Source organism: Aotus nancymaae, unplaced genomic scaffold (assembly GCF_030222135.1).
Source record: "Aotus nancymaae isolate 86718 unplaced genomic scaffold, 86718_ANA_hifiasm-v0.15.2.pri h1tg000099l, whole genome shotgun sequence".
Classification (NCBI taxonomy): Eukaryota; Metazoa; Chordata; class Mammalia; order Primates; family Aotidae; genus Aotus; species Aotus nancymaae.
Window position 1 is genome coordinate 8,586,997 of NW_026988514.1, and position 20,176 is coordinate 8,607,172.

Genomic DNA, 20,176 nt, shown 5'->3' on the forward strand with positions numbered 1-20,176 from the left:
ATTGCCCTGAATTCACAGGGAGCTTTTGGTAAGATTGTCATTTTCACAATATTAATTATTTAATTCTCGAATACGTGATGCCTTTCTATATTGTGTTCTTTACGATTTATTTCATCAGTGTTTCTAGTTTTCCTTGTAGAGATCCTTCACCACCTTGGTTAAACTTATTCCTGGGTATTTTTTTTCTATATCTGTTGTAAACAGGATTGCTTTCTTCATTTCTTTTTCTACCAGTTCACTGTTGGTGTATACAAATGCTACAGACTTCAGTATGTTGATTTTGTATCCTACAACTTTACTGAATTTGTTTATCAGTTCTAAGAGTTGTTGGTGGGGCTTTTAGAATCTTCTAGATATAAGATCATGTCAGTTGCAAAGAGGAACAATTTGACTTTCTTCTTTGCAACCTGGATGTTCTTTATAACTTTCCCAATTTATCCCTAAGTCTTCCAGTACTATGTTAAATAACAGTGTTGAGAGTGGTCATCCTTGTCTCATTCCAGATTACCTAGAAGAAAAGCTTTCAATATTTCCCTATTCAGTAGGATGTAGGCTGTGGTTTGTCAAATATAGCCGTCATGTGTTGAGGTACATTCCTTTTGTACCTAACTTGTTGAGAATTTTTTCTGTGAATGAATGTTGAATTTTATCAAGTGCTTTTTCTACATCTATTGAGATGATCAAATGGCTTTTGTCCTTCATTCTGTTGATCTAATGTATCAAATTTATTGATTTGCATATGTTGAACCACACTTGCCTCCCTGGGATAAATCCCACTTGATCATGGTGAATGATCTTTTTAATGTGCTGCTGGATTGGTTTGCTGGTATTTCATTCAGGATTCTTGCATCTGTTTTCGTCAGAGATATTGACCTGGAGTACTGCTGTTGTCGTGTCCTTTTCTGGTTTTGGCATCAGGGTATAGCTGGGCTCATAGAATGAGTTTGGGAGAATTCCCTTCTCTTGAATTTTCTGGAAGAGTTTAAGAAAAAATAATTGTATTATTTCTTCTTTAAATGCTTGGTAGAATTCTGCATTAGGTCCTGGGCTTTTCTTTGATGTGAGACATTTAATGACAGATTCAATTTCATTACTTGTATCTGGTCTGTTCAGGTTTTCTATTTCTTCTTAGTTAAATCTTGGTAGGTTGTATGTGTCCAGAAATTTATTTATTTCCATTAGATTTGGAAACAATTTATTTATTCTCATTTGTTGGTATATAGTTATGCATATTAATCTATAACGATCATTTGTATTTAGATGGTTTCAGTGGTAATGTCTTATCTTTTGTTTCTGATTATATTATTTGGGTCTTCTTTCTTTTTGTCATACTTAATCTAGCTATTGATTTGTCAATTCTGTTTATTTTTTTCAAAAGCCAACTTTTCATTTTGTTGATATTTTGTTTTTTTAACCTCAGTTGCACTTATTTCTCCTCTGATATTTATAATTTCTTTTCTTCTACTAATTTTTGGTTCGTTTTGTTCTTTCTTTTCTAGATTCTTGAGATGCATTATTAGGTTTATTTGAAATCTTTCTACTTTTTTGATGTAGGCATTTTTTGCTGTAAACTTTCCTCTCAATATTGTCTTTGTTGCATCACATAGGTTTTGATATGTTGTGCTTCTATTTTCATTTGTTACAAGGAAGTTTTTTAAATGTCTTTAACAATCCATTGGTTTGTCAGGAGCTTGTTGTTTAGTTTTCATGTGTTTGCATGATTTTGAAAGTTCCTCTTGTAATTGATTTCTAGTTTTATTCTTCATTTTTTGGGTTTTTTTGGTTTGTTTTTGTTTTGTTTTGTTTGTTTTGTTTTGTTTTTTTGAGATGGAGTCTCACTCTGTTGCCCAGGCTGGTGTGCAGTGGCATGATCTCGGCTCACTGCAACCTCTGCCTCACGGGTTCAAGAAATTCTCCTGCCTCAGCTTCCTGAGTAGCTGGAACTACAGGTGCGTACCACCATGCCCTGCTAATTTTTGCAGTTTTTAGTAGAGATGAGGTTTCAGCATATTGGCCAGGCTGGTCTCAAACTCCTGACCTCATGATCCACCTTCCTTGGCCCCCCAAGTGCTGGGATTACAGGCGTGATCCCACTGTGCCTGGCCAATTTCTAGTTTTATTCTAATGTGATCAGAAAAGATACTTGAAATAATTTCAATTACTTTTCATTTTTGAGACTTGTTTTATGTCCTAACGTGGTATGTCCTGAACAGTGTTCCACAGGCTGATGAAAAGAATATATATTCTGCAGCTGTAAAATGAATTGTTTTGTAAATGTTTGTTAGATCCATTTGCCCTAAAGTGCAGTTTAAATCCAATGTCTCTTTGTTAATTTTCTGTCTAAATTATCTGTCCAGTACTGAGACTGAGGTATTGAAGTTCACAATTATCATTGTATTTGGTGTCTATGTCTCTCTTTAGCTCTAATAATATTTGCTTTGTATATCTGAGTGGTCTAGTGTTGAGTGCACAGCAGATTATATCTTAATTTAGGACACTCTAGTTTGGACTAATACCAACTTAATATCAATAGTATTACAAAAACTTTATTTCTGTGTATGTCTGTTCTCCCCTGCCAAATTTATATTATCATCACCAATTACATGTGTATACATTGTGGGCCTATTAATGCAGATTTATAATTATGGTTTTATGCAGTTGTCTTTTAAATCACATGAGAAAAAGTTAAGTTGCAAAAAAATTAATAATTATGTATATGCCTATATGGTCATCTTAAATACTATTTTTAATTTCTTCATGTGAATTTCAGTTACTGTCTATTGTCTTTTCATTTAACCTGAAGGATTCACTTTAATAGATCTTGTAGGTTAGCTCTGCTAGCAATTAACTGTTCAACTTTTGTTTATTGCTCTTTTACGTTTGAAGGATAGTTTTACCCAATATTGAATTCAGTTGAGAGGTTTTCAGCAGTTTGAATATGTCACTCCATTGCCTTGTGGCCTCCCTAGTCTCTGATGAGAAATTAGCTGCTAATCTCATTGATGATCTTTTGTGTGTGACAAGTCATTTATCTGCTTTTGGGATTCTTTCTTTGACACTAGTTTTTGACAGTTTGATTATAATGTGACTTAGTGCAACTCTCTGAGTTTATTCTATATGGAATTCATTGAGCTTTTGTGACACGTAGATTCATGACTTTCATCAAATTTGGGAAGTGGCTATTATTTCTTGAAATAGTCCTCTTTTATTTTTTATTTTTTCTTTCCTTCTGGGACTTCCACTATGCACATGTAAGCATATCTAGGAGACGTTGCAGGTTCAATACCAAGTCATCACAATAAAGTGGATCTCACAAAAAGAAAGCCACATATATGTTTGGTTTTCCAGTGCTTATGGAAGTTATATTTTCACTATATTGTAGTCCATTTAGCTTAAAATGTATATAATTTAATTTAAAAATAATTTATTGCTAAGAAATGTTGACACCAAGACACTAAGTGAGCACATACTACTGGAAAATTGACAGTGATAGGTTCACTTGACACAGCATTGCTACAGATTTGAATTTGTAATAAATACAATATCTGCCAAGTGAAGTAAAGTGAACACAGTAAAGCAGAGCTCAATAAAACAGGGTATTCTTGTACTTGACAATATCCCACAGGTATCTTAGGCTTCATCTTTTTCATTTTTTTTTCTGTTCCTCAAACTGAATAATTTCATTTTACCTTCTTCACATTGACTGATTTTTTTTTCTTCTGCTAGCTCAAATATGCAGATTCTTGAGTCTCTCTAGTGAATTTTTTATTTCAGCTATTGTACCATCCTAGCTCCTGAATTTCTCTGTTTGGTCTTTTTATGTAATTTCTCTGTATCAATGTTCTATATTCGATGATACATCATTCTCCCAATTACCTTTAGTTATTTGCACATGGTTTCCTCTAACTCTTTGAATATATTTTAAATAGCTGATTTAAAGCCTTTGTCTAGTAAGTCCAATATCTGAGCTCCATTATGGACAGTTATATTAATTTATTTTTCCCATTTAAAAAAAGCCACACTTTGTGTAGCTTTGTTCCTGGACAATAGTTTTTTGTTTCTTTGAATGCTCCATAATTTTCTGTTGAAAACCAGACACTTTGAAATGTATAATATGGCAGTTCTGGAGATCAGATGTTCTCTTCTTTCCAGAATTTGTTGTTGCTGCTTGTTGTAGTTTCCATCATTTATTTCTTTAATAACTTTTCTGAAATAATTTTTGTGAGTTATGTATTCTTTGTCATGTGTGGCCATTGAAGTCTTTGTTTCATTAGCTTAGCAGTAGGTTAGTGATTTGACAGAGATTTCTTTAAACACCTGGGGACAAGGGGTGCTCCCATATATTTGCTGTATGTGTGTGTGTTGAAGCATGCCTTCAAGACACAGCCCAGAAGTTTACAACTGTGTCTTAGCTTTCACTTTCTGCTTGAGCAGCGTCTAGAGCTTGGCCTTAGGTTAGAGTTTTGGGTCTTTTGGGGTCTTTACTGAGCATGCACACAACTCTGGCATGTTTATGTATATGCTGGAGCTTTTCAAAGTCCTTACTCTTCAAAGAATCTTGTTTACCAGCCTTTTCTTCAAAGCTTTGGGTTAGTCTATTTTTTGCCCCAACTATTATCCATTGTCTGAGGCAGCAGTGAGTAAAACATTTTCTTCTAAATGTTTTTGACAAAATTCTGCAGATATCTGCTTTAGCATTGGAAGAATTCTGGGTTTAAATGAGATGAAGACAAGCCTTTGAACCAGCTTTTAGGTAACTACCAAGCAAGTCAAAACAAATGATTTTAGTTATTTGCAAATGAAGTCCATTGTGCTTCCTACAGTAATGATACCACCAGGGCTGTCGTTTGCAAGACTCTTGCTAATTGGAAAGTTGGAATGGGACTAGGATAAGTTAAAATGCAACAAACCTTGCTGTTCTTACTGAAACTCAGCTGGGTTTTCCTGATTAAGCATTCTCCTGGCTGATGAAAGCTGTTGGTTAGTTTCTGGAGTTCCACAACACTGATTTGTCAGTTTTGTGGTTGTTGCTGCTGCTACAGGAGACAGACTTTTGAAATGTCTTACTCTGCCATTTTCACTTTTCCTCAGCTATTTATTTTAAAAATGAGTGCTCTGTATTATATATTATATTTAGCCGGTTGAGTATGGGGGGGTTTTCATGAGGGGATTTGGAGAACATGTAATCCATAATGTTCCAGGAATTGGAATTCACCAGTCATTTTTTTAATCCACTTCAGTTTGGCATCCTACTCCACTCCTACAATGAAGCTACTCTTGTTAAGGTTGTCAACAACTCTCCTTTGCCAAATTCAGTAAGTACTGTCCTCTTCTCAACTGTCTAACCCTCTCAACAGCATTTGACAGAGTGAGCCACTACCTTTTGAAAACACTAAACCTGTTTTAGCTTTTATGATATCATGTTCCCCAGGGTTTTCTCCCATCTTTCTGCCCATATTTGGTTAACTCCCCATCTTAGTCCATTTTATGCTGCTATAACAGAATACTATAGCCTGAGTAATTTATAATGAACATAAATGTATTTGGCTCACAGTTCTGGAAGATGGGAAGCCCAAGAGCATGGCACCAGCATCTGGTGAGGGCCTTCACGCTATGTCAGCCCCAGGCAGAAGACAGAAGGGCAAGTGAGGGCAAGAGAGAGTATGCAAGAGAATGTCAACCCAGCTTTTGAAACAATCCAATCTCACAATCATGACATTAATCCATTCATGAGGGCAGAGTCCTTATGGCCTGGTCACCTCTTAAAAGACTTACATCTTAATACCTTGAAAATGGCAATTAAATTTCAGCATGAGTTTTTGAGGGGACATTCAAACCATAGCACTTCCTTAAGTAAACTTTCATCCTCCTTCTAACAATTCCTAGATGTTGGAGGTTCTCAGAGTTTGATCCTGGCCTCTCTATTTTTCTTTGTTTTCCTTCATTCTTTTCAGTGGTCTATAAAAGTTATATTCCCAGCCAAGATTCTCCTCTAAACAGCATAGTTTTACATCCAGTTCCCTTCTAAACTTCTCCACTTAGATGTATTTCTGTCATGTGCCACCAGGGCATGGCACCATGAAGGCTGACCTAGGTCTAAGAATTAGTAAGACTGGAAACTTGGGTTTGGCTTAAGTTTCCTTCTATATGATTCCAATAATGGTCCATTAATTAAGAAGATCAACTGATACGGTGAGTGGGTACAGTCCATGAAGAATTCTTGGTTTAAGAAATTCAAACCAAGGATTCATTGAACTGACCATCTTCCTACTAAACTGTAAAGCCCATGATTGTCTTTTATTAACTGAGATAGATGAGTAATGAGGGTATTTGGCAGCTAGATGCTCATTAGTGACCTGCAAGAAAACAGTTTCTGTCGTATGACAGTGGTAGTGGTTACTGAGGCCATAACATGATGACGAGTATAAACTGCTCCATTGAGAGGACTGTGATGGGCAAGGGAGCCTTAAAAGAAGAGTCACTGAGGTCTTTCTAAAGCAGGGCAGCACATGTGCATGAGATTCTCACAAAGGCCAAAGGTGTACACTGAGATGGGAGCTGGATTTTGAAATGGATGAGGACAAAATAAAGGTTGGAAGAAAAGAAGTGTTGGTCAGAGGTTGGAGTGCCTCATCCAGCAGCACCTTCTGGTGAGTTGAGATTACTCAGTCCTAACCGAAAGCTCAGCATTTGGAAGGATGGCCTGTGGTTTTCAGCCTGAGACATGCAGTGTTGAGGTTGACAGCGTAACTGGAGAAATAGAGAAGGAAATGCCATCAGTGAGAGAATGGACAAGTGGGAGACTTCACCATCTGTGCCAATTTCAAAGGATTAGGAAGTGAGAGAGGAGAAGAGGAATGGGGAACATGACAGAGAGGCATGATGTGGGCATCAGTTAGAATTCTGTGGGTTATGCATCACAGAAAGGCAATCCAAACCAGCTAAAGCCAGAAAAGAGAATTTTTGGAAAAATCCTTTGGAAGCTGGAGGACCAGGTTGGAAGGTTGACAGAATGCTAGTGGCTCCAGAGAACCTAAAAGCAAGAAGCATGAGTATAGTCTTCTTGCAGGAAGAGCCTGGGCAGGACACTCCTGCAGAACGCCACGTGTGGAAAAGCCTCATCATCACAGCAGGTGTCATCCCTGCCACCAGTGCTGAGAAGTCGACTCTGTCCATCTCTGGGTCACACTTAAGATGAGATTCAAAACCCAGGCAGGGTCATCTGCTCAGCTGAGCCTCAGTCACATGGCCACATCCAACTGCCTGCCAGAGATAGAGCAGATCCATCCTTGCAGCTTCCAAAGAGGGAGATGGGAAATTTCTCCAAAACAGGGAGGGCCTAGATATGGTACAGCCAAAAAACAAGTTCCATTCCACTATAACAGATGAGGTGAAGAGGAGGCATAATCTTGAGAGCAGGAAAGACTTGAGGGAGTTTGTCAACTTGGAAAAAAGCACCAGTAAGGGAGGGATTAAAGATGCAAAAGGAGGGAAAATGGATAGAAAAGCAGAAGGAAGTTACAGGAAGGGTCAGGGTTGCAGCATCTGCTTGGAAGAGAGGGGCAGGGAGGAATTTGACTGTGGTAAGAGGTGTGAGCAATGAGAGAAGGTGCCTGGGAAATTTCCACTCTTTCCATCTGTTCCAATCCCTGCCTTAACACAGCAAGCAGCTGTTTTCACAAGGGAGAAGGCTTGATTTTCAATAATGCAAAGCTGATCAAAATGGTGATTCATCATTTTCTAAAATCTGATTCTATCTAAGTTTCAGGGAAGGGAATCATTTCAGACTCACTTCCTTGTTGGTCCCTTGTTGTGGAAGGGCAGGGGGTGCCTTTGGAGCCTGGGCAGCTGATATTGGCAGTGACCCTGCCCTTCTTTTCTAGAAAGAGTGGCAGCTTTTGGGAATCTCAGTGCATCATGTTCCCAGGACCCAGAAACAGGCCTGCCATATAGTGAGGACACATTTCACTCTTTGATCTCAGCCTCTGCCTCCTGGAAGCAGGGACCCTGCCTAGCCCAGGATATCAGGCCTGGTGGGCCGGGGTCCTCCCGAAGCCAATTACTGAGGTACCCTGTGAGCACTCAGCACTCATGGGCAGGGCCTGTGCTACTGTCAGTTCCACACCCACTCTAATAGAAGCTTCCCCTTGTGAGAAACCCACAGACTTTACAGCTGAATAAATTCTTTATCTGAAAGCAGCTCAATTCAAGGGAGAGCCCAGACAGTTGTCCAAGTGGATCAAAGAGTCTTAGATGAGTAGTGTTTTCCTGAATCCAACATTTACAGAGGCTTAAAATTGAGTCTGCAAGCTCTAAAGCCCAAGTGCAGTAGGCATGGAACTGAGCCACTATGAGCCTGCTCCCAAAAAGGACTCACTGCCCAACTGCAGGAGTAGAGTCAGCTGACAGCTGCTAAATGTTCGCTCTTTTAGGGTGAGCCTCAGCTTTCCAGCCAACTTCACTCTCTTCTTGGGTGGCTCCCAAGCAATGACTGCACGAGGCCACATAGTACAGTCCTGGCCACCTCTGCCCAAAGCCAGACCCCTCCAATGGGTCATCTGCTCAGAGCTCTAGTTAGGCTGGCAGAAATACTGTAAGGTTTGCAGTGTGCTCTGATACTCCCTGCCCCTGCTTCTCTCTTTTTCTGAGCAAATTGTTAATCCCTAACAAAAAACTCTTATCTCAGCATCTATCACTGGAACCCAGCTGAGGCACCACTCATTCATCCATTCAGCACACACTAGGCATCCTCTGACTTAGCTGCTGCAACATTAAAGGTGATGTATGACAAGGGCTACGACCAAGGTTGAAATAAAAGGCTATGGTTATGGTGCCTGAGCAAACTCAGTGCCCCTAAGCCACCTTTCTCCCAGACCAGGGCTGAAGGACTCTAGAAATCACACCAAGCATACAGGTCACAATCCAGGGGCTTTCCAAGCAAAGCCTCTGTGCTCCGGTCTGAGCTCTCTTGCTCTGGCCTGGTACGTCTGGGTGGTTTCCCAGTGCCTAATTCTGTGCCTTTGTCCTTCTCTCTATGGTCCCAAGACAACAAAGACCCCAGCAAGGTAGAAGTCCAGGCTTTAGACCCCTTCTGGGGTCCTGGGTTTGCCATGGACCACAGAGTGTGAGCAAAACTGAAATTAAAAGCCAAGGGGAAGGAACAGAGATGTGGAGTCAAAGGGAAGAGACAGATGTCAGGCCCAAGACAGCAGAGCTGAAGCCAAGAACAGTGGGTGGGGAGAAAGGCCATGCCCACTATGACAGAGCAGCCCATAGCACCCAAGTGCCCAACGGCGAGATGACCAAGGACAGGCTTACAGTACAAGCAGGGCAAGGCCACCAAATTGGCACAAAAGTTCATCTTTGATGAATCCCATACAGTTTCCAAATTTAAAAATCTAGGAAAAGTATTTTTTAATTCAGCATATGATAGGTTCTGTATATAGATGATATGTAAATTATGGGCGAAGGGGCAGGAAAAGCTCATACTCCTCTAAAGATCTCGTAACAAGCCTTGCAGAAGGTCCCCGTGGCCTTGGGCATGGCTGATATGGGAGATGTTAAAGGTGCTGAACTCTAACCATAGAGCACTGAGCGGGGAGGTGCTGCTGGAACAGGGTCTAGAGGAATGCATCAAAGTTCAAGAGGCGAAGAAGGGCAGGCAGAGTGGAGTGTGTAACCAGTGAGAATGTTGGCTATAGTAAGAAGAGGACCAACGATGCAATGGCTCAATATAGTAGAAGTTAATTTCTATTTTTCTCAAGATGTTTCCAGGTTGACAGTGAGGGCTTGGCTCCATGCAGTCACTCAGGACCCCAGATTGCAGGGACTCTACCATCTTCTACATGGGAATTCCAAAGTGATACTATCCCAGTCACCCAGAAAAGAGAAATAAGCTTAGAAGGATGACAAGAGAAGGGGTCCTAGAAGCCAGACCTAGAAGTAACCACATCACTTCTGCTCATGTATAATGGCCAGGATGCAGTCACACCTAACTGCAAGGAGGCTAGAAATGTAGAACATCTGTGTATTCTCAGGAAGAAGGGGAGAACAGATCTGGGTAGAGAGCTGGCATCTTCTGCCTAGAACAGGGAGTCTACAGTGACTGGGGCAGACAAAGTGATTGTGGTAGAAATGGGCCAGTGGTGTGCTGGCAAATGCTTAACAGCCAGCTCTGTAGAATGAAAAACAAAACAAATCATTTAAGCTCTGATGTATTGCATTTGCTGGTTTTCTTGGTGTAAATACTCCCACAGCATTCAGTTTCAAACTACCAGCATGATGTCACTGAACATTAGAGTTGAGAAGGGATGCATGGCAGCAACCCAATAATATATATTATCCACCATGTAGAAACAATAGATGTCAATTACCTTAAGAATAATAGAATGCAGTAAAATGATTTGGAAATGATGAGTTTTTAATACTAACAAGTACCTTTGTTTTAAATAGTGTATTTAATTATGAGTTTATATACATTAGTTTCTAATAATGTTCTTGTTAAACAACTGGCTTACAAAACTCCTGAGAATTTAACAATCAGTTCTCATGTCATTGGTACACTCCAGCTGGTCCAGCCCACCACTGGGATAGACAGAAGGAGAAACCGAAGTATGAGGTGGGAGCTGCCCATGAAGACCCTGAGTGACATGCAAGGGAGCTGGGGGCATTGGCCTCCTGGCAGCAGGAACAGAGTGCTCTAAGCAGGCAGGCTGGGGACCCAGGTGCTGGTGACCCCTGGGCAGGCTTCACAAAGCTAGAGTAGCATTATTTCTCCCCTCTACCTCCAGAAGGGTTTACTCTGGTCCTCCCTGCAGCTTCTGGAACAGAGGAAGCAAGGCTCTGCTATCTATATGTTACCTTTGTGCAAATTAGAGGAAAGCTCCCCCTTCTAGCTGCACACCTCCCCACCTCCCTGTGCCAGAACACAAGGCTTTGCCGATGGAGCCCAAATTCAGCCTCCCCACCTCCCCCTGCCGGACACCTTTGTGCAGTGCACAGACTACCCAACAACACCTGTGGCTCTGCGTGGAGTTGTCTCAAGTTGGGGCTTGGTACAGATGCCCTTTCCACTTTCTGACCAGAAGATTTATTGGCAGATGTGCCTCTCCCTGAGAAGAATCTCCCTTAGGATAGCAGCCAGCAACCACCACCTCTGGCAGCCCCATGTGCAGTTGTCTTCTAAGGCTGTGGTTCTCAACCCTGGCCGAATCCCTAGAGGAGCTTTTACAACTCCCAATGACAATGAACACTCCAGACTAGTTAAATCAGAGCCATTGGGGATGGGACATGGGAATGCACTGTCAGAGCTCCCTAATGTGCAGCCAAGGTTTAGAACTACTATTTTGAGGGCATCCTGGCTCTGGGTCAGTTGATGTTGATTGGCAGCCATCACACCAAGAGATGCGCCTTTCAGTAGATGCCTTCTGGAGAGTTCTGTCCATTCAGTGTACTCTCCACATACCTGTTAGCTCCTGTCCCTGAACAGCCCTTAGAAAATGCTGAATGATTCAAGGCAGGAAACCAGGTGAAGGCAGACCCAGTACCACTGCCGGAGAGGGGCAGCACCATGCAGGCAGGCACAGCGCGGTGGGGAAGGAGGCATATCACTGTCTCTATTGCTAAACTAGACCTGTATTTCTTACTCCTTGGTCTTGGTGTCCCACTTATAAGTGAGAAGAGTGGGGCTGGTTCTTCAAATAAAAGCTTATAGGAGGTCACATGTTCAACAGATCCCCTTGCCCTGCCCGTGTCCCCACTCCTTCCTCCCACAAGTCACCTCAGAGGAAGGGGAGGCTCCTAGCTTCCTGCGGATCAGGGTTGGTAAACTTCAGGATGGAGGGGCTACAATTCCTGCCTCTGTGGACCCTTCATCTCAGGAAGTACTGGGAGCACAGTCTTAGGGCGGAGAGAAGAAAAGAGCTACTTTGCCCACCCGCCCCACTCCCCCAGCCTTCTCACATGCAGAATCCAGATCAGCTCCTGCCCTTTTCTCAGCCTGACTTCTGGGCATAAGCCCAGAGCCTGTGGTTTTGTCCACTTCCAATTCTGATCCCCAGAAAAGCAGGCGAGTGAATGCAGTGACTTAATGTCAGCAGGGAAAACAGCTGCACAGGAAAAGCGCCTGGAGGTGGTTTCTTAACCAAAACAAGTGTGAGTGGACCCAGACTAAGTCTCAGGGCCTTTCCTTGCCTCATTTGGAGAAACTGGTCCAGGCTGCATTACTCACAAATGGCTTCCTGATTGCTCAAGACATTGTCGCAGGCCACAGGACTTGCCCTGTGACCCTGGTGTCGACATAAGATTTTCTAGCTTGATATTCTCCCCACTCCTCCTGGGTGGCCTCTGTCCCAACCAGGGCTTGTTCCTGGCCTTAAAGAAAAAGGAGGTCAATTCTGTCATTCAGCGGTGTTTCTTGGATCTGTGCATCTAGCCAGTATTTCCTGTGAGGTTTCTGGCCCGAGTCGGCCTGGGGCTCAGTGAGGGCGTAAAAGAGGGGCAGTCTAGGGACACAGATAAGGGCCTAGGGGAAGTGTTTAGTGGCTCCTTCTGCTGTTGGAATCAGGAAAGTTTCACTAGGGAAGTGCCCAAAGAGGGACAAGGCAATGAGGAAGGGCATTCCAGAGAGAGGGAGCTACACTTGCAAAGACGCAGCTACACGTGCAAAGACACAGAGTCACATGAGAGCGGGGGCTGGACATGCAAAAACAGGAATACACAGGAGCAGGGGCATGTGCAAAGTCACTGGGGCACGCAGGAGCAGGCGCTGTATGTGCGTATGGCAGTATAGAACATCAGCAAGAGATAGGTCAGAGAGGAGGCCAAGGATGCTACCATGAAAGACCTGGAATGTTATGCCAAGATACCCACTCATCCCGCTGAGGAGCAGCTGAAGACCAGAACGAGTGACCTGATGCTGAGTAAGAGAGCTTTGACTCTGCCTTCTCCCACCAGCTTGGCCATGCGGCTCACCACATCCTGGTGAGTCTTCCGCCTTGCTCTGCAGCCCTCCCCTCTCCACAGGGCACACATTCTCTTCCCTAGGGAGGACCGCCACAGTGATCTCCCGGTGGGCCCTCTCCCTCTCCAGCTGCTAAAGTTGATTACACAGCAATAGGACACTTAGGGATCCATGGACATGGGGCATTCCAGGGGGTGTGGAGGGTCAGGGGGAGGGCATGGCCATCCAAGCAGGGGAGGGCATTGTTTAAATCCCTCCTTACCAGTTACTGAAAGGGTCACACAGTCTTCAGGCCCAAATAGCCCCAAGCTCAGATGCCTAAGAGGATAAAAGGGGTGTTTATCAGGGGCACAGAGGTAGCTCACCATTCAGCAAGTTCAGCAGGGGCTCAAGCCAGGAGCAGTTACTATGCAGTGAGAGGAATAGGGTGGAGAGGCTGGTATCACAGAGCAGCAGAAGCTGTGGACACAGCTCTGGGTTCCAGTGCCCACCCTGCTGCCTGGTACCATGTGACTTTGGGCAAGTGATTCAACCTTGCTGTGCCTTGTTTTCCAGATTTGAAAGCGATGATGATAGCACTTGCCTCAGGAGTTTGAGGGTTACATGAGATGTTGAATGTAAAGCACCAGCCTCAGTGCCTGACACATAGTAGGTGCCTAATAAATGATAGATATTGTTATGATTGCATTCCTTGGGTAATTATTAGCATCTTGAGGCTGGATTCCCCTCCTCACAAAGCCCCAGTACGCACCCTTCAAAATTATGCCAGCATCAAACAGAAATATGGCATTGAGCAGAGATTCACTATTCTTTTCAGATCCTCCTGTGTGCACAGCCCTGAACTAAGTGCTTCCTGCCCCCTTATTCCTGTCACCTTACTAAGGAGGCATAAATAGTATCCCTAGCAGGCATCTTCCTGCTGGGAGTCTCCTGAGGAGATAACACTGCCGGGCTGCTAGCTCCTTCCCAGACACACCTGACTTTCAACACTTCAAACAGAGAGCTCATAAGTGGGTCCCCTTGGGCTGGGCCCTGGAGGGGTCTTGGCCACCGTCTCACCAAAGCGCTCTCCCACCCGGGCCTTGGCAAGGAGTGTGGTCTCAGGCGGCGGCAGCAGCCGGGCGCTTTTCCTCTATCCTCAGCAGAGGAGTCCTCTGCAGAGGACGGCTAGAACCCCAGTACGCGCTCCCGAGCCAGGACCGCGCCCCGCGTCTCCAGCTGGCCCTGCCCCTCTCGGCCCCGCCCCCTCGGCCCGGCCCCGCCCCCTCGCGCCGGGCTTGGACAGCCACGCGTGCGCTCAGGCCAGGCGGAGGGACTGCCCCGCCCTGGTCCAGTGATTGATCAGCAGTGATTACTGAGGCTTTAATGGTCAGCTTGGATGGGAATTAATTCTGGGATGGATAAATAATGCATCAAGGTTTATGTAGTCCAAGGCGAGCCGTCAGTCCGGAGCCAGGAGAGGGAGCCCAGGGAGCCTGGCAAGTGACACCAGCAGCCAAGGGGGCCCGAGTGAGCTGGGCATGAGGGGCGACTGGGCGTGAGGACGAGCAAAGGCAAGTGGATGACAGCATGATCGGCCCCGCGGGGCTGGCCGGGAGGCTGCAGGAACATGCTGAGCCCAAAGATCAGGCATGCCAGGAGGGGTAAGTCCAACTTTCTGGGGTTTCTCTGGGCACCGCATGTACCTCTTGGCAAACGTGCGCGAACACTTGGCCAGCTGTCACACCGTGTGTCACTTGGGGCGGGCGTTCTGGGACCATTGCCGCTGAATGGTGAGCATCCTCCTGAGGAAGTGTCCTTCCTCGTGAAACTCCCGGGCTGCGTGCAGACCCGACCTGAGGTTGCAAAAGGGCGGTGGCCGGCTTAGTTCCCTAGTGGGTGTGCAGACTTCGTCCCACGTTCCACATTTTACAAAGTCCCTCGGTCGCACCACACGACTTGGTGGCAACTTTAAGGAAACTTTGCTTCTTTACTTTAAAGGAAATGCCCAGGATTTGCCCTGTGGCCAAAGCAGAAGCAGCCCTTACCAGGGAAGGCAATGCCCTGACTTCTAGAAACAGCTGTGTGCAAGCGAGGGTCTTCATTCCCACTGCTCTGCAGGCAGCATTTCCTCAAGCAGGCCTGGAGCAGGCAGGCTTTCCTGCCAGGAGAACACCCAGAAAGCTGCAGGGCCTGGGGCCAGGATGGGTGGATGGGAGAGCAGAGTCAGACCAGTAAGAGATGAGGGCCAGGAGAGTCCAGGACTGGGCTTGCCAGCCTGTGTCCAGCCAGCATCCCAGCACGGTGACCTGAAGACTCGGCCACTGTATGGGGCTAAAGACAGCATCTCCATGGACAACTTCTTGGCCAGGGAAAGTGTCATTTTAAATAAGAACATCTGTCTTTTAAGATACAGAATGTGTCTTTTCAGGTGGCCAGTATTTGAGAAGGCTGAGTTTCTTTTGTAAGCAATGGAGAATGGGTTTTTGAAGGTGGATGGAGCATCTGCCTGGGAGCTTAGAAACAGTTTGTGTCTCACCAGGCGTTTGTGGCAGGGGGCCTCCAGCCTCCTGTAGATTCACAGGGAAAGCACCCATCTTATTAGCACACTGCGAGCACTTGGATGATTTTCCTGGATGGGACCGGCCTTCCAGTGTGTTCCACAGCTGTCAGCACCCCTCTGCAGGGTGCTTTCAGACAGACTGGAACCTGTGGCACCCCCTCTGTGGGGTGCTTTCAGATGGACTGGAACCTGCAGAGCCCAGTGAGCAAAGGAGGATGTTGTACGCTCTGCTGAGGAGGGGGCAAGTCTGATGATGACCCAAGGGATAGGACAGACCAGATGCCTCTGCACAAGCTTAGTTCCACCCTCCCACTCCTGTGTAATGAGCTGGTCACTGGCCACATGTGGCCAGCAAGCACTTGGCATGTGACTAGTCCAGACTGAGAAAAAGACACACCAAATTTTGATGATTTAGTTCAAAAAAAGAATGTACAATATCTCATTAATAATTATTTTACTGAAATGACAATATTTTGGATATATTGGGTTAAATAAAATCTATTTTTAAAATTAATCTTACCTATTTTACATTCTGTTAATAGAGCTACTAAAACATTTACAAGTAAATATGTGACTCATATTTTTTATATTTCTATTGGCCGGTGCTAGTAAGAGACCAGTGCTTCAGCAAAGGGACTTACAGGCAGCCTGTCTTTGAAATTCCAGATTTCTCATAAACATTTAAGTCAATGGTTCTCAACCAGGAGAAATTTGCCCTGCCCCGGGAACATTTGAACAGTTGGTGCTGTTTGGAGATATTTTTGGTTATTGCAGATGAGGGGTGCTAACAGCATCTAGTGGGTATATGCCAGCCATACAGCCTTCCCAGTCCCCAGTGTTCCATAAGCCTTCCACCATGGGGCTTTTGCGCATTCTTCTTTCCCCTGGAATGCCTCCCACATTCACATGTGCCTACATGCATGCATATATGTGTGTGCACATGTGTGCGTGCTTGAAAACACACACACACACACACACACACACACACACCCCTTAACTCCTATATACCCTCTGGCTCTCAGTTTAAGTGTTGCCAGCCAGGGAAGTCTTCCCACACACCCCAGTCTAGGCTGAGTCCTCTGCTCCATCTCTCCTTTTCTTTATGGCATTTACCATAGGTTGCAGTTGTATACTCCTGAATGTGACTGTTTGGTGAATGTGTGTCACTTGCACGGCTCCATGAGCTCCATGAGAGCAGGAACCATTTCTGTCTTGGGGCATCATTATATCCCCAATGCCAGGTACCTGGTAGACATTCAACCTGTGTTTTTTGAATTAATGGATGAATAGCTGGATAGAGGAAAAAGCATTTGCCTGGGTGGCTGGAGCACTGTCTCTGCCCTAGCTGGCCCAGTACTTAGGAAATTTGGCCTCACCTTTCACTGACTTATATGTTGCAAATATTTTCCCAATTTGTTGCTTGCCCTTTACTTTTATATTAGAGGGTTTTCTTCTAGATTTAGATTTTTTAACTTGTATACATTTTCTCTTTAGAATTTCTGTCTTTGTTTGCAATATTTCAAGATAAAATTGATGTTGCTATTAAGGATGCTTCTTCTTTTAGAGAAAATCATCAGACTGATGGGCAAAGTAATAGCAGCTTTAACCATCTCCCTTAGCAGGAGAGTCAATGTCTCAGAAGCCTTGATGAATGCTCAGAGCCTGGTCAATACTTTGGGGGTAGGGAGAGAAAGCTCTATTAGTGTGATGAAATACCTTCAATGGCCTTATTCTTGTGATTGTCCCACAAGAAAGTAAACCAACATTTATTGTGTACCCATGCTCCAGGTATTTTTGTTGAATCTACCTCATTTAATTCTCGTGACTACACTATAATGTGATATTATTGCTACCATTTTGACAAATGTAGAAGGAGAATCATGGCCCAATCAATAAATGTGGGATTTAAATTCAATGTCTGTCCAATGCTAAGGCCTCTGCCTTCTCCCTAACCCAACACTATCTGAAGACCACCGCACATGGCCCTGTATGTCTCTATGAGAGCTGTAGATTCTTTCAGTGATAAAATGCAATGATATCTTTAAGAAGGTGCATCTAAACACATGGACATTAGAATTAGACAACTGATAGAATGTTTAAGGCTAGATTATTGATACCCAGCAGAAAACTAAGCAAATAAAAAAAGCAAGGCAATTACGAACTCCAGGGAAAACAAAAGTGATTCACAAAAGAAAAATGATTAACATATAGAACATACCTCAAGTGGGACTAGCAATTAAATGATGCTAATAATGAAAATCCTGTTGATCTAACCAAAATTATAATATAACTATATTGGGAGGGTGGAGTGGGTACTTACAGATGGTGCAGACAGGGGAGTAGAAGAAACAAAATCTTCATCTTTTTTTTTTTTTTTTTTTGAGATGGAGTTTCACTCTTGTTACCCAGGCTGGAGTGCAATGGCACGATCTCGGCTCACTGCAACCTCCGCCTCCTGGGTTCAGGCAATTCTCCTGCCTCAACCTCCCGAGTAGCTGGGATTACAGGCACGCGCCACCATGCCCAGCTAATTTTTTGTATTTTTAGTAGAGACGGGGTTTCACCATGTTGACCAGGATGGTCTCGATCTGTTGACCTCGTGATCCACCCGCCTCAGCCTCCCAAAGTGCTGGGATTACAGGCGTGAGCCACCACACCCAGCCAATCTTCATCTTTTATAGCAAGAAGTTAATAGATAACACTTAAAAGGAAAAAAAATGAGAAGTGGTAATAAATAAATACTATCTGGAAATGTAGAAGTAAATACCAAAAGAACCAATGACAAAGGTTGAAAGTGGTTGCCTCTGTGGTGTGGGGAATGGAGGTAAAGGGATAGGACACTGCTGGGTTTTGTCCCAAGGCTGTAGGACTACTTGAAAAGTGTTTAGGGAATGACAGCCCAGAGGCCAGCTGACCTCACACCTGCTCAGACTGGGGATCCTTCAGAGCCCTGGAAGATTCTGACCTTCAGGGACACTCACTGGGTGAGCAGGCCTCCTCGGTTGCTTAGTTATGAATGTTGTGGCTCCCAGGATGTACCCTTGGTGACACCATGATGCCCCTGCCCAGGCTTGTCAGGTACCCTGAGGGGTCCCTATGAGAACCCTCACATCCTTCATGGCACTGAGAGTGAAGCAGCTAAGGAACAGTCACCTAATTAGGGAACACAGCATCTGACTTTGCCTGATTCAGAGAGAGGACAAAGATTTAGCAGAGGGGTCGGTCAAGCATGCTGAAGAGGGGGCGTGTTAGAACCACTCATGGAGGGTTGTATCCAGGCTGTGGGCTGGAGCTCAGCCTCAGAGGAGCCTGCTCTGGAGAAGGCAAAGGGGACTCCCCCAGCAGTCTCTTTATGTCCAGACCCGCCGCTGGCACCGCTGCTTGTAGCTGATACCTTCTGCGACAGCAGAGGTGACCAATCCTGAACATCCTCTGCCACTAACAAGTCCTCCAACCCATGGCAAGGACCAAACTCTCTCTTGTCTGTCCTTTCTAAAAATTTGCTTATAACTGAAATGAAATTACAGAGGCCCTCAGATTAGCAAAGAGTCTGGGACAAATCCTGGGGAACCTGATTAGAAAAAATAAAAATTCCCAATTTGGGAATCTTTGAACAACAATGGCCTCAAATCACATTGTAGCCTGATTTTTTTTTAGTAGTCTTCTAGGATTTTCATTGTTTATCTCTAATTTTTTTTTTCCCATTGAGGAATAACTTACTGAGTAAAATGCACAAATCTTAAGTGTTCTCTCGGTGACCAGCCTGAAGATGAAGAGAGAAGGCATTTTACTTAAGCCCAGAAAGTTTTCTCCCGTGCCTTCCCAGTCACCTCCACCCTTCTCCCATCCAGGTTGACACTTTTCTGATTTCTGGCACCCTAGAGTGATCTTATCTATTCCTCAATTTTATATAAATGGAATCAAGGATATGACTTTCCATTGTTAATACATTAAAGGCCACAAACAGTCCTTCCACTTTCCTCTTTAAGGAAGGAAGGAAAGTGAGTCAATCTCTATTGACTGTTTAGAATGTGCTGGATGCGAGCTGGACCTTCCATTACATACAAATGTCCCATTTTAATCTTTACACCAACTCTGTGAGACAAGGGAGAAAATAGAGGCAGAGTAATTTAGTAAAATGCTCAAAACTGCACCACCAATAAGAGCAGAAGCAGCTTAAACACAAGACTCTGAGAAGCCTCCCTCCCAAATCCAGCGCTGTTCGGAGGCAGATGGAGGCTGATGTGTCACTGAGCAGCTCATGCCCCCAGCAGTGCCAGCAATACAAAGCTGTCGAATCCCGTCCAGCCCTCACAAGCACCTGTCTCCATGGCAGGTGCGCACAATGCTATCCCCACGTGCAGGGGCCAAAATGAAAGGTGGAGACGGCCACTCACTCTGTCCTGGCCTGTCCCAGATTTGTTCCCCTGAAAGGCAGCCTGGCCAAGAAGCAGGCTAGTGGGAAAGGAGAGGGGAATTGGTATTTGATGGGACACAGAGCATGGGCGTCCTGAGGAGTTGGCCCTCACCAGGGGTGCCAGGTGTTGGCCATGGGTGCAAAGGTTCAGACGAGCCTGGCCCCTGCCACCTGGTGATGTTGAGGAATCCCAGATTTGGCTGCTATTTTACTTCAACTCCCGTATTCCTGGGGAAAAAAAAGATTAGCTATTCCA

The 20,176-nt window shown here is 44.5% G+C and overlaps 1 protein-coding gene across 3 annotated transcripts in view; it reads left to right on the plus strand.

Moving 5' to 3' along the window:
* Positions 1-20,176, plus strand: part of ARHGAP22 (Rho GTPase activating protein 22) — a 224,306-nt gene that overhangs the window by 52,448 nt on the left and 151,682 nt on the right. Inside the window, exon 1 of one of the 3 annotated variants that reach the window (XM_021672240.2) lies at positions 14,294-14,604. The exons of the other annotated variants lie outside the window; for them this stretch is intronic. Coding sequence (XP_021527915.1) covers positions 14,571-14,604 — 34 coding nt within the window. The 5' untranslated portion in view covers positions 14,294-14,570. Of the gene's footprint in view, positions 1-14,293; positions 14,605-20,176 lie in introns of those variants that run through there. 3 annotated transcript variants of the gene reach the window in all.